A 13,551-nucleotide genomic window follows, 5' to 3' on the forward strand; every position below is an offset into this window, starting at 1 on the left:
GAAGAACTTATTAACACCCGGTAAAGGTCAGAAAACAATTAATTGTGAGTTGTGAGGAAAGAGCTCTGAACAACGCCAACATAAAGCACGTGTTAACCGCCTGCATCATCGGTAGCGCTGGTAACCATGGAGGACTGCAGAGCAGCTGAGCGGAGAGGGCCTAGTGGGCTGAGTGGGAGTATATGGGAACGCATTCACAGCTTCTCACTGCTCTTCTCATCCAAAGAGCATCACATTTTATCCACTAATGCCATGTTTCCTTGCTGCTTTTTATGAGCGATTAATATATGGCCCAAAGCAAATATCTGTGAGACAAATTAAGAACTTCACACTCTTCAGAATGCTGCAAATTAAGTTTCATCAATGCTACTGAGAAGACATAACAAATACCAACCCATGATCCCAGCATGGATATAAAGTGTGAGCCAGTCTACAACACAGTCTAATGTGCAAATGATCCACACTGTCATACACAACTTATTTTAACCCATTGTTGTTTAGCAAAACGAGTCTGAAAAGAAATGCTAGGCAGTTACTCATTTCCCCCAAATCTTTCATTTATCTATATAGCAATTCCATCTCATAAATAAGGTTGATGTTTGCCAGCTTTATTCTGTCATTTATTTTTTCTGATTAAAACTAGTACCTAAGCTGGGTGCAGTGGTGCACTCTTGTAACCCCAGCACTCGGGAGGCAGAGGCAGGCAGATCTCTGTGAGTACAAGGCCAGCCTGGTCTACAAAGCAAGTCCAGGACAGTAAAAAATACAGAGAATCCCTGTCTCAAAAAACAAAACAAAATAAAACAAAAACAAAAAACAAAAACTAATATCTAAGGGCAATGGACAGATGACTCAGCACTTAAGACACTTGCTGTTCTTGTAGTGGACACAGGTTCAAGTTCCAGCTCACGGCCATCTGCAGCTCCAGTTCCAGGTGTCTGACACCTGCTTTTGACCTCAGGTGACAAGCATGCACATGGTGCGCATATACACATGCAGGCAAACGCTCACATACACAACATCTCTCTCTCTCTCTCTCTCTCTCTCTCTCTCTCTCTCTCTCTCTCTGTGTGTGTGTGTGTGTGTGTGTGTGTATGAGAGAGAGAGAGAGAGAGAGAGAGAGAGAGAGAGAGAGAGAGAGAGAAAGAGAGAGAGAGAGAGACATGCTCACTGCTTGTGATCATGGCATGTGCAGTAGTTACACAAGAAGCTCACTCCCAGGAACACAATTTAGACCATACTGTAGGTGGGACAGGCCTAGCAGGACAAGCAGCAGTATCAGATCGGCAAAGTGACTAAGTCTTGGCAACAAGTCTTAGTGACTACACCAAAAACCAAATGGATCAAATGATACACTTTGAAATTTGGAACCAAGTCAGAAAACTGGGCCATGCTACTATACTATATATCAAAAATAGACATTGTACTCAGAATAGATACTAAAGATCTAAAACTAAAATTATTTCTCAATTTAGATTTTAATGCAAAAAATATCTTCTACCTAAAAGTTATGACCATACACGGACACTTGCATCTTTGGATGAGGGTTAAAGTTGAACTACTGGAGATTTTGTTTGTTTATTTTTTGATTTTTTGAGACAGTATCTTGCTACATAGTCCAGGCTGGTCTCAAACTTTTGGCAATCCTCCTGTGTCAGCCTATTGAAGGTTATAATTACAGGTGTGTGGAACCAAGCCTAAGTCTCAATATGTCATGCTAGGTTTCTACTTTATGTCTCCAAAGTAAGATACAAGATTTTCCGTGTTCATGCACCAGTGGGAAGGATTACAAGATTATTCTTTACTTTTCATGCATGTGCCTTTAAGAAATTTGAAACATTTTTATAACTAAGTTTTATAGCCATCACAGAGGGTGAAAACATTGCTTTGGTTTTTTGGGGGAGGGCCAGGGGGCAAGATCTCACTATGTAGGCCTGGCTGGCCTTGAACTCATAAAGATCCAGTGTTGGGGTTGATCTGTGGCTACTGAGTATTCAAATGTTAATCATTTGACCCCTAGATCTTCACTGTCCTATGAGCAAATTCTCACATATCCAAAATAACATGGTGTAAACCGTGCATCCCAAATTATCCCTGATTGGCAATGAAAGTTGCCCACACCTGAGCTGGGTAGAGGAGAGATAGGCAGAGCCAAGGTTCTTGGGCTTTGGGGGTCGCAGAGAGACCACGAGGAGGAGAGAGAGGAGGAAGAGAAAAGCAGGTTGCCATAGGTTAACGTGAACTAGCGTGGCCAGGAGGAGCTTGCTCTGAGGATTGGCATGACGGAGAGAAGCAGCCCAAATGGAAAACACGCGCAAATATCTTATGGGGATTTTGGTTGCGAAGTAGAGAAGATATCTTAGAGGGTTGATATCTGCCCAGCTGCAGTGCATTGAGGCTTATTAAAAATCTAACAGGTTTCTGTGCCTTTTATTTATATACTAGCAGGTTAAAAATTAACTGCTGCCTCAATAATTATATACATCAATATTAAATATTAATAATCATTCAACCATCCAACTGCCTTTGCTTCCTGAGTCCTGGGACTAAAGATCTTGAGTTTGTTTCTTATTTCTTAACATTAAAAAACAAGGCTATTACAACTACTTTGGAAAATGATTTGGCCGGATCTGTCAAAGCTACTTATAAACATACCCAATACTCAATAGTCCATCTCTAAGTTTATTTATAATAGAATCGTCCAAAACACTGTTCACAGCAGCATTATTTAGTAATAACCAGAGATTCAAGAACCTGCACAACTCACACTTCTATATCCTTGGCTCTGCCATCTGGGTTTGTAGAATAAACTTCTTGACCTTGAATGGATGTTTAACTTTAACAAAGAAAATCTAGAAACCACCCAAACGTACTTAAACAGTAGAATGGTTAAATAATTGTCATCAAGCCATACCATGTTATATACAGGAATGAGAAAGCAGAATCCACGAGCACAGCAGGAAGACAAGGACGGGCCTCTCAGACAATATGGAACGACAGGAGCCAGAGCCAAGGCACTGCCCCGCACATGCGCTGATAAACAATCAGTTCTTTCTGTGCAGGGTGGCTCCTGGAGGTCAGACTCAAGTTTTTAGGCTTGGCAGCAGGCACCTCTATCCAAAGAGCCATCTCCCCAGCCCTCAGTCCTCACTTTTAAGTGAACGTCACAGATACTCTTGTACAGAAAAGGGTTTAAGTAGCTGGGATTACATAAGCAGCTTCCAGGGTACAGGAAACCTTCTGTTCTGGGTATGATTTGGGCACGAGTTGCAAGGATGTTCAGACAGATAAAAGCCATAGGCCCCCAGCCCCACCCGAGGCTGGTTTTGCTTTTCATATCTTCTTTCTTTTCAAGGTGCAAACAATTCCACAGTTACCCTGCCTGTCATGGTTCTCAAGGAACACTTCAGACCTCACCATTACTCTGACACCTTAACGTGTGGCAAGCACGTCCAGAAATCCTGGATGAAAAACACCATCTGAAAACATTTTGGGATCCCTGCACAAAGCCTCTATACCCTGGGCTGTAAGCCTAGGACACACACCTCTATACCTCGGGCTGTGCCATCTGAGTTTGTCAAATAAACTTCTTGACCTTGAGGCTGTTTAAATACAGCAAATGGGAGGCCTGTGGCTCAATCTACTTTTGTGAATTAAATTGGACACTTCCGAAGCAAACTTAATGTCCTGCAGCTGGCTCTCGCAATTTGAAGGGCAGCTTTTGTAATGCCATGGGAGAGGGAACACTGTCGGATCAGATGTCTGCAAGTCAATCTGAACTGAGTGACTTTTGGAAACAGTGTTTTTGAGGTTGTTTCCCACCTACGTATAACCATTTTTATAAGCTGGTTAACCAGGAATCCAGCTGCAGGAATGTCTGGATGTTTCCTTGTGGCAGAAACTCATCACAGTTGTCACTCCCTAGAGACCCTTTTATAGATGACTAGTTAGTGAGGACCACTGAAACATTTGCCACAGAACTGAAAGTTTACAAAGCGTTGTCCGCCTCTCCTGATGGAGAGAGTGGAGCTGGAGGAGTGAGTGAGTGAGAAACAGGCAAGTGTGGGGCTGCCCCCACAAGGTGCTAACACAATCCTCTTGACTTAAACAGTAATGTGCTCTCTGAGCGAAGACCCCAGACTGGAGTGTGAGCTGGAAATCACCTAGCACCCCCACTTAAATGGAATGAGTACAAGAGTAAAGTGAGCCCTTTGTAATACGCTTAGTGCTGGGGGTGGGGAGGCTTAGTTCTTTATACTCTCTTCTATAATACAGCATTTAAGCACATTTTTATTTTGGTAGTAACTTTTGGTGAGGGATGATTTTATGTCAACTTGACACAAGCTAAATTCATCTGAGTAGAGGGAACTTCAATTTAGACATTGCCTCCATAAGGTCTTGCTATACTCAAGCCTGTAGCGAATTTTCTTAATTCATGATTGATGGGGGAGGGCCCAGCCCATTGTGGGTAGTACAACCCCTGGGCCCGTGGTTCTGGGTTCTGTAAGAGAGCAGGCTGAGTAAGCCAGGGGGAGTCGGCTAGTAAGCATCACCCCTCCATGACCTCTGCATCAGCTCCTGCCTCCAAGTTTCTGCCTCCTTTCCTGTCTTCCTTCAATGGTGAACAGGGCTGTGGAAGTGTAAGCCACATAAACCCTTTCCTCAAACCCTTTCCTCTCCACGATGCATTGGGCCTGGTGTTTTGTCACAGCAACGGTAACCCTAGCTAGGACAGTCATCAATGGCAAGCTTCCTTCCAAGCATTCGATCTGCAGAGCTGACAACAACTTTTTATAAACGCCTCTGGCCAGGATAGTGGTTCACATGTGTGATCTTGGCACTCTGGAAGCAGAGGCAGAGGTTCTAGGCCTTGTCATGAGTTTGAGGTCAGCCTGGGCTACATAATGAGTACCAGGCCAGCCAAGGCTACAGAGCCTTGTCTCAAATAAACAAAGGAATGAAAATATATAAATACCCACACTTCCTTCACCCCTCCCCCAAATAAGACAAAACAGTGCCCACGCTGAGAGGCTGACCGGCAACTCTGTATCTGCTTGTTTTGTGGAAGGGCTTATTTACTTATGAGAGGAAGTCCCCCAAAGGGATTTATTTGCCCATACTGGATTGCAGCTCATTTGTCCCTTTAGCTTACTGAAGTTGAATTTTAGCCTTTGTTTAATTTTTACAACTTATTCCCTATACTTAGTTTTCACAGGAGTGAGGAAAGCCAGCAGAAGGGAAGCAGCCACAGTAGGTGAATGATTGTGCCACATCTTAACTGTACATCAACAAGACATCCTTGAGAAGGTGCTAAGGCGAAGCTGGCTTCTTCTTGCCATCTAGAGTGCCTGTCTATTGCCTACTGGTGCATATTCAGAAAATGCAAACCTATCTTAGCACTGGCCAAAGCCAAGTGTAGATGTGAAGGTAAACGAACTGGTTCTTAAAGTAAAACCAGAGAAGGAAGAGGGCATGGAGGGGAAGGGTGGGGAGGCAAGAGGCAGGGAGGCACATTTCTTATGCAAAGTAAAAGATTCTCTAGAATTCCTTCTTTACTGATATCAAGCAACACTATTCTTTTCTGAGCATTACTCAACATATCATATGTCACTCAATTCAACTGACCCAACAGGAGATACAAAAGTCCACCAGTTAAAAGTCACAGCTGGCGTGATGGCACGTGCCTTGAATGCCAGGACTCAGGGAGGCAGAGGCAGGTAGATCATTGTGAGTTCGAGGCCAGCCTGGTCTACAGAGAGTCTAGAACAGCCTAGACTACACCTTGTCTTGAAAAACAGAAACAAAACAAAAACAAAAACAAACAAATAAGAAAGTCACCCTCTGAAATGTACTTGTTAGCAGTGTTGCCATGCACCACGTTCACTAACGGCCAGGGATCTCTGCCTACCTCTGACATGTCATGCACCAGCAGGAGAGGGATGCTTATCGTTGTGATGTCATGGGTACAGCAAACCTTGAGGATATTTCGGAGTCCCATGATAGCAGGATCCCGAGCAGTGATATTTCCCGATTTCACGTTGTCATCCACACAGAGATGGAAAGCCACGTGGATTTCCGAGAGATTAGAATGACGTGTAATATAAAATTCTCCTGTGAACAACAAATGCAGCCATGATTTTCAAAAACTCGAGTCACGCTCACCCGAAGCTTTATAAGTAGCCATGGGGGAAGCCAGTGTGTTGACTTCATCTCAAGAAGCAACTGTGATCATGGCTCCTCATTCTCAAAGAAAAGCAATTAAAATAAGAGATAATAGCTAGTTTGTCAAGAGAGTTACAAAGTGACATGAGGTGACCCCTGGATTATAGATAAATGAGAGTTTATAATCTCTATTCAACATAAATGCTTAAAATGTGAAATTTTATGTGTCCAAAAGTTGCCTTCCTGCATCCTGTTTGCTCTCACATCTCAGCCAATTGGCCAATCTCTGCTTATCAGTTTCTGAGATCAGAAATACAGAAATTGCACTCAACCCCCTTCTTAATTATCTAACCCCCCCCCCCTGAGCTCTTTGCTCTTATTCCTGCATGACTGTAAACCTACTTCTTCACGGACCCAGATGACTCAAACACACCGTGTATCACCCTCTCACTCAAGCACATTCAGCAGGTAAAAAAAGCCAGCTCTTTATGATGGCCTACCGGCCTTCCCAGCTCAGACAAGGCCTGTTCCTGCAGCGCCCTTGCCTCACCTCTCCTCTTTGACCAGCTCTTCAAACCCACGGAGACTTTTTGCCAATTCAGGCTGATGCCTACAAGGCTTTGCTCCAAGCTCTCCAAGATGTGACTCCATCAGTCACATCTCAGACCAAATTTCACCCCTTAGAAAAGCCTTCCTCGGCCATCCTGATACAGGGCTCCTCCACCTGTCACACACTTCTTATTTCCATTCTGTTTTATTTTCTCCTTAACAATGACACCCTGTCATTTACATAAATTATGCTAAAGGGAGTAATGTTTATGGTTTGTGGCTAATGAGAGCTTTTTCTAACTCTAATAATCCATCTCTAGCACACAGAAAATTCTCAATAGAGATTTGTTGAATGCATGAATGAGTGATCTGCCCTCCCAGAAGTTTATGGTAAAGCTTCTACAATTAGCCCTTACCTTCAATTTCATTCATCCTTGCCTCTAATTATACTGGAGATTTATTTTTTAAATCTAATATATTTGTATTTAAACATTCTTACTAGGCCCCTCCCAAGAGCCAGTGTGGAACAGTGGCATGGCTATGAAGTTGAGCCTGCTGGAGAAGTCCCTGGACTGATGAAGGGAACACACAGGGAGCTCTAGGCAAATGACAGACTGTATAGTTCTTCAAAGCAAGAATGGCCCATGCCTTACGGTACTGCCATCTACAGCAACCCATCTGGTCAAACAATTCCATATGGGGTATTCACTGGAGTACCACAGAAGGAAAAGCAATGTTACTGACAGCTGGACTACATGACCACTTGAGCAGATGGACACACCCATAGACAGGGATGTTAATTCACATGCGAAGATAGTCTACCTTGCAGTATGTGACTTCACCTTGGGAAATATCCTACTGTACTGTGACTGCCACTGCCTTAGAGTTGTTGACCTGACAATTCAGGTAAAGGAGAAATATCTTGCTGGCTTTGTCACATCCAGACATTAGGTAACACATGTCTAGTATTGTCTTCATCAAGAACAGACCATAGATGAACTCCCATCGGAAGTTGCTCATGTGTATAGAAGCATGGCCTGAAGTATTTAAGAGATGTATACTCTGTACTAATACGCTAGACTGCAGTGTAATAGTAGTCATTGTGCAATTGGTAGACTTTTTTAAAGTATAAACTCATATCTGAATGTTTTACTTGCCTTTTCATTGAAATTTTGCAGGGGTGTAAAAATTCAATTATGAAAAACAGTTAAAACAAGTTATATATTGCCTTGCTTATATAGATGAAATTTACCTTAAAAGTTACAACTCAGTGGCTTAATATTACAAAATAAGTTCATCTATCTGGCTACTTATTAGCCACTTCAAGTCTTAACATTCATTTTCCTTTTATAAACACTGATGGTATTTGGTTTATTAAAATCAGTGGTCTGGGCTGCCCACCTGAGGCCAATGTTAATGTCTATGGTCCATGCTGCCCCCAAGGGTCATGTGATGTCTGTGGCCCTGCTGTGCTTGGAGGCCGTGTTGATGTCTGTGGCCCATGTTACCACTAAAGGCCATGGGAATGCCCACGTTCTGTGGAATGCCAATGCTCTGTGCTGCCACCTGAGGCCATGTGATGGCCGTGGCCCATGCTGTAGACAGAACCCAGGTGGAATCCATGAACCATGCTGCCACTGACTGTAAAGGGCAAGGAAGCTTCTTTTGCAGTAGTGTCAATGACTGCAGACTCACAGTTGAGAATGAGAGACATGAAAGGGCTTCAGTGACAGCTCCCACAAACAAACAAACAGTCTAGACAGGAAGCCATGGAGGGGAACTCTAAAAATTGTGATAAGGACGCTGAAGTGTAGCTGTTCACAGTTGATGGCTTCTGGGGGTGGGGAGGGACTCAGTTTTCATTAAGGGGCTGGGCCATTGGGAGTTTGACTATGCTCCAGTGTATATGGGCAATAAAATTTGGACTTGGTAACATTTTTCTCTTCTTTTTTCTTCCTCTTGTTTTGGGGGAGGTCACAAGAGTCAGGTTGGACCTGGGAGGACTGGAAAGTGAATGTGATGGGTGCATTATGTGAAACTTCCAAATAGTCAATAAAAATATTTTATTAAAAAAAACTAAAAAGAAATCAAGAATACAAGAAGGGAAGCCAGATGTACTACTTTTCAATATTTGTATGAGATAGCAAATGTTTTTTGGGAAAATATAAAAGTACTTTGGCCAGGTGAGTGTCTCAGTGGATAAAGGCATTTACTGCCAACACTGATGACATGTTTGGTCCCCAGGATCCACGTGGTAGAAGGAGAAAACTAACAACCACAAAAATCCTCTGGCCTTTCCATGTGGCACCGTGGCATGTACACACACATGAACACAGACAGAATGCAGACAAATATCTAAATAAATATAAAGCACTTAGTAGGCTTCTGCACTTTAGCATCTTTTGTTACCAGTGTGTATGAGCTGTACTTAAAGATGCCTCTCACAGGATGTGGCAAAGACTTCCCTCTAGACACAAACCAGCTAACAAACTAGAGGAACACAAACAAAGGCCAGGGACAGAGCTTGAAATAAGCTGGCCAAAGAGAAAGTGAAAAGGAACCCGTGTGGTGGGATGGCAACGAGAGACGCAGGCTGCTCGTCAGAATGGAGCAGACCGTACGAGGCAGGGATCCTCAGGGCGTCCTAACTGCCTGCAGATGCCCAGCGGAGGGACTCCCAGCACTGGGCTTGGGCTGCGGCCAGCACTGAGGGAGGACGACTTAGTGAGCCAGTCAGGTGCTCCTAATCCCCAAGCTGGCACGGCTTTGTCCGTCCTCAAATGACTTGCCTCTTGGTCTCACTTTACCCATTAATAAAATGGGGGCCAATTCAGGTGCTGGCAGTAGTAACAAGTTACTAAGCTACCGTGGAGAAGGGTCGGGGTTGGAAGTGAAGCAGACCTGCTGCTCTCTCCAGCACTGTAGGTGAGGCTGCGAGCTCACTTCAACTTTCTCAGCCGGCACCTTGTGCAGGAAACGTGGGAGTCAGGCCTAACTGCTTTTCTACGAGGTTCCTGTGAGAACCGGATGACCTAATTGTTAAGTACCTAGAGCATAATAAAGCAACAACTATTCCTGGGTTAAGGGGAAAGAAATAGGATAAAAACATACTGTATGAAAAAACATTTTTAATTAAAAAATGGAGATATTTTTCACCTCCCGTCATTATAGTTACTATGTTGGCTATGGAAATTCAGACGCTGTCAATATAACAGACAGTTTAATATCTCTTTCCTAACTCAGACTTAAGGCATATCATTCCTTGTTCAGTGGTAAAGACACTAACTCATAGGCTTTTTAAAAGGAAGGAAATAAATAGAACAATAACAAGATGTAGGCACTTCCAAAGCAGTAACAGCCAGCACACGCCTCAGAAGCCACAGTGTGGTGGCTCGGGTCCACAGAGAACAATAGATAAATGGGCTCCTGGTCCACATGGGGAGGAAATGGCTGTGGTGATTCTAACATTATCCACGAGGGCAGGAGATGCGAAGGTGGGAGGAAACATGGAGGCTGACGACCACAATCGGATGGGCTATGCCTTCTAAGATGAATACAGAAATGGGAATGGCTTTTCCTTAAATTAGTGACATGGCCTGCATGTTCAAGATCTGAGGAAGGAAATGTGAGGAACTACCTAAAAGAGACTAGGAAGCTATCAAGGAAGGGCTATTTTTGAGACTATAAAACCTACCATTATGTTTAAGAGTTCACTTTACAAAGCACAGTCAGGGCTCCCATGTGGTGCCTGGGCATGGGAATGGCCATAAGAACCAGCAAGTGAATTCAGCCAGACGGAGGACTGAGAGCTTGCGCTCCAGCTGTTAAGCGTGTTCAATAAAACAGCGTGGGAAGACACAGAGGCAGAAAGGTGTGAGGAGAGATGTGAACAGACGTCTACATCAATGGCCCTGCTACAAGTTCAACCACCTTCATCTCTGTGCACTACTGCTTATATTTTAGAGTAAAATCGCCTCTTTGTTCATTCCTAAGTAACTAAGAATCTGTGACTAGGAGATGATTAGAAACATAATCATGAAACTTTTATGTGACTTTGTGGGTTTTCTACATGGATCGAGAAGTCATTTCCAGTATAAAGATGAGGCCTTGCATTAAAGGTCTGTGACCATTTGTTACACAGATACAAGTGCTGTTTCAATGGGACATCTGGGAAAACATTTTAGACATGAATATAATAAAAATGCATGTTTCAAATCTACTATTTTAATGTGTGTGAGTATAAGAAAGCTGCAATTTAGAACAAAACAATACTTACCAGGTAAAATATTTAAAAAATTTCTCTCAGTGTTCTTAGATTTATCATCACTTCCTCCATTTTGGTTTCCAGAATCTATTCATAAAGAAAATATGACATGAAGAAATATTGCCATGTATGAACTTATATTACCCCTACTCTTCTAAAACAATCACAATAACAAAAGTGTGGTATATGTCTCGCTGTTCCTGGCATTCTGCTCCAGGCTTCACATGCAAGCCACAATTCCTGAGCTCCATGACCTGGCCTACTCCCCTCCTCTGCTCTCTTCTCCCCTCCTCTGCTCTCTTCTCCCCTCATATTCTTTTTTCTTACCTGGAAGTGGACTCGGGGACTTGCAAACACTAAGTATGTGCACTAGAATTTAGCTACATCTCTTAGTTTCATATACAAGAGAAGAAAGGCTTCGGTAAGTTGTTCCCTAAGTAGGGGTGCACAGGGAAGAGGTGGGGCCAGCCTCGACCCCACATGGTTCGACCACAGTGGAGTTGCCAACACTCTAGTTTTCTTCTGAGAGGTCAGGGCACTAAGTTAGCTGCACATAAAATAACTTCATTAGATAGCTGTGGTGTGGCCATCTTTATTTTTAGCCTCTGACTCACTGTTGTTGATATAACCTGCTCTGGACTACACAGACAGCTAGCAACACCAAGGCTCATTTTATATTCAGCACATTCTTCAAATTCACTGCTTCATCTGACACTATATACAACTGATTTCAGCAGATGGGTGATACTGTTTCAAGCAGAACTTTTTCAGCCAATGGTTTTTGTGGTTGTTGTTTTTGGTTTTTCAAGACAGGATTTCTCAGTGTAACAGCTCTGGCTTTCCTTGGACTCTCTTTGTAGACCAGGCTGACCTTAAACTCACAGTGATCTGCCTGTCTCTACCTAGATTTTTTGGTTTTTGAAGCATGATTTTTTTCTTAGAAGGATAAATGTTGGGTAATGAGAGGCATTTTAATTAACATACATTATTAAGGCTGAACACATTATTTATGTGAATGTACATATCTTAATAGAAAATACATCTGGATTTTATAAGAATTCTCTTGTCACAAATACAAAATGAGTACTACCTTTCAAAGTAGCTATCTTCTAGGGGCTATTTATTTACTCCAGATGAATAAAAAACTGTTTTGGAATCTATTTTGAAATGGCATGCCATATTAGAAAACAGTCAGACCTTTAAATTACTGAACAGTATACACCAAAACATTAACTCTAATATAGTATCTGAATGCTGACAAGTTGATGTACTTTACTACATCACATAAGCACACACATTTTATGAACTAGTAGAGAATCATAGATAGAAGGCTCGGAACTGTTTGTGTGCTCATTTTGTGTAACAGAACAGAGCCTGGCTGTTGACATGCATTGGATAAGCAGTGGGTTACAGCACAGACTGCAAGGAACAACTCCCCCAATTCTGGCTACACAGGAAATGAACAAACAGTCCCCATCAAAGAAACAAGACCCAGTGCATTGCACACCAACTGGTTGTCGAGTGCCAGTCAGCCCTGAAAACATCCACACAAGTAACATTACATGGCCTCAACAAGTTATATTTGGAAATATATATGTATATACAAATGCAATATATGCGTGCAATAACAACTTATGGAGACCATGGATTTAAAGGAGAGTGGGGAAAGGTAGACGGGAGGATTTGGAGGAAGGGAAGGGAAGGGAAGAGAAGGGAGAAATGTTTTAAATACTGTCTCAAGGTAAACGAAAGAAGAGAAACAAGTGAGAACAGCTCACAGTCGCCCTTTGTCCGTGTTTAATGAGTAACACCTTGCTTAGGAACATAAAGAGGTGATAGTCATTAAAAAACATAATGTCCACATATCAGAACTGTAGAAATATAACAACCACAGTAAAAAAAATAAACAAAACACCTTAGAATAAACAAGTATTTGTACATCAGGATGCAAACATGATAAATATGTAGTCATGAGAAGAAAAAGAAAACTCAGAAAGTGTTTTCCCAAGACTTTTCTATAACATACAAGTGCCTTTAAGAGGCTGAAGGAGGAAGATCACAAGTTCAAGGTTAGCCTGGGCTACACAGTGAGTTCTGGGAAAGCTGGGGACAAACTAAGACCTCATCTCTAAATAAACAAAAAAGGAAAGTTGTCTCTTCTACAGTGACTTATCCGACTGCTTCATTTAGATCACAGTGGAGTTGCTCTAGCCGGAACAACATGCCATGCCACACACATGCCTTCACTACAGGTGCTTTAAAAACGTTCTGCCATGTACTGCATGCTATCTCTCACAAACAGACTTCAAATCCTCCTCCTTCTCTCATATGTGTCATGATCTCAACCTTTAATACTAATGATATTAAAATAGTCATGGAAGGAGCTGGAGGGAGGAAAGAGAAGGGGAAAGTTATATGATTATATTTTAATTAAATTTATTATAATTTAAAAAATATGTGAAAAATATTTCTGATTATATCATCACTAGCTTGAGTGAGGTGGAGGAAGAGGATACCTGAGTAAGAGGTCAGTCACACTGAAATATTCTATAAAGTCCTTTGCTAGGATTACCTCC

General features: G+C 42.4%; 1 protein-coding gene across 3 annotated transcripts in view; it reads right to left on the reverse strand.

The window, feature by feature from the left end:
- FERRY3 (FERRY endosomal RAB5 effector complex subunit 3) overlaps nt 1-13,551 on the reverse strand; it is a 35,541-nt gene that overhangs the window by 4,854 nt on the left and 17,136 nt on the right. For all 3 annotated transcript variants that reach the window (XM_084765585.1, XM_084765587.1, XM_084765586.1), the window contains exons 10-11: nt 10,988-11,062; nt 5,909-6,111 (exon numbers count right to left, since the gene is read on the reverse strand). In XM_084765585.1, coding sequence (XP_084621711.1) covers nt 5,909-6,111; nt 10,988-11,062 — 278 coding nt within the window. The remainder of the gene's footprint in view (nt 1-5,908; nt 6,112-10,987; nt 11,063-13,551) is intronic.

Source organism: Acomys minous (assembly GCF_964271855.1).
Source record: "Acomys minous genome assembly, chromosome: 17".
Lineage (NCBI taxonomy): Eukaryota > Metazoa > Chordata > Mammalia > Rodentia > Muridae > Acomys > Acomys minous.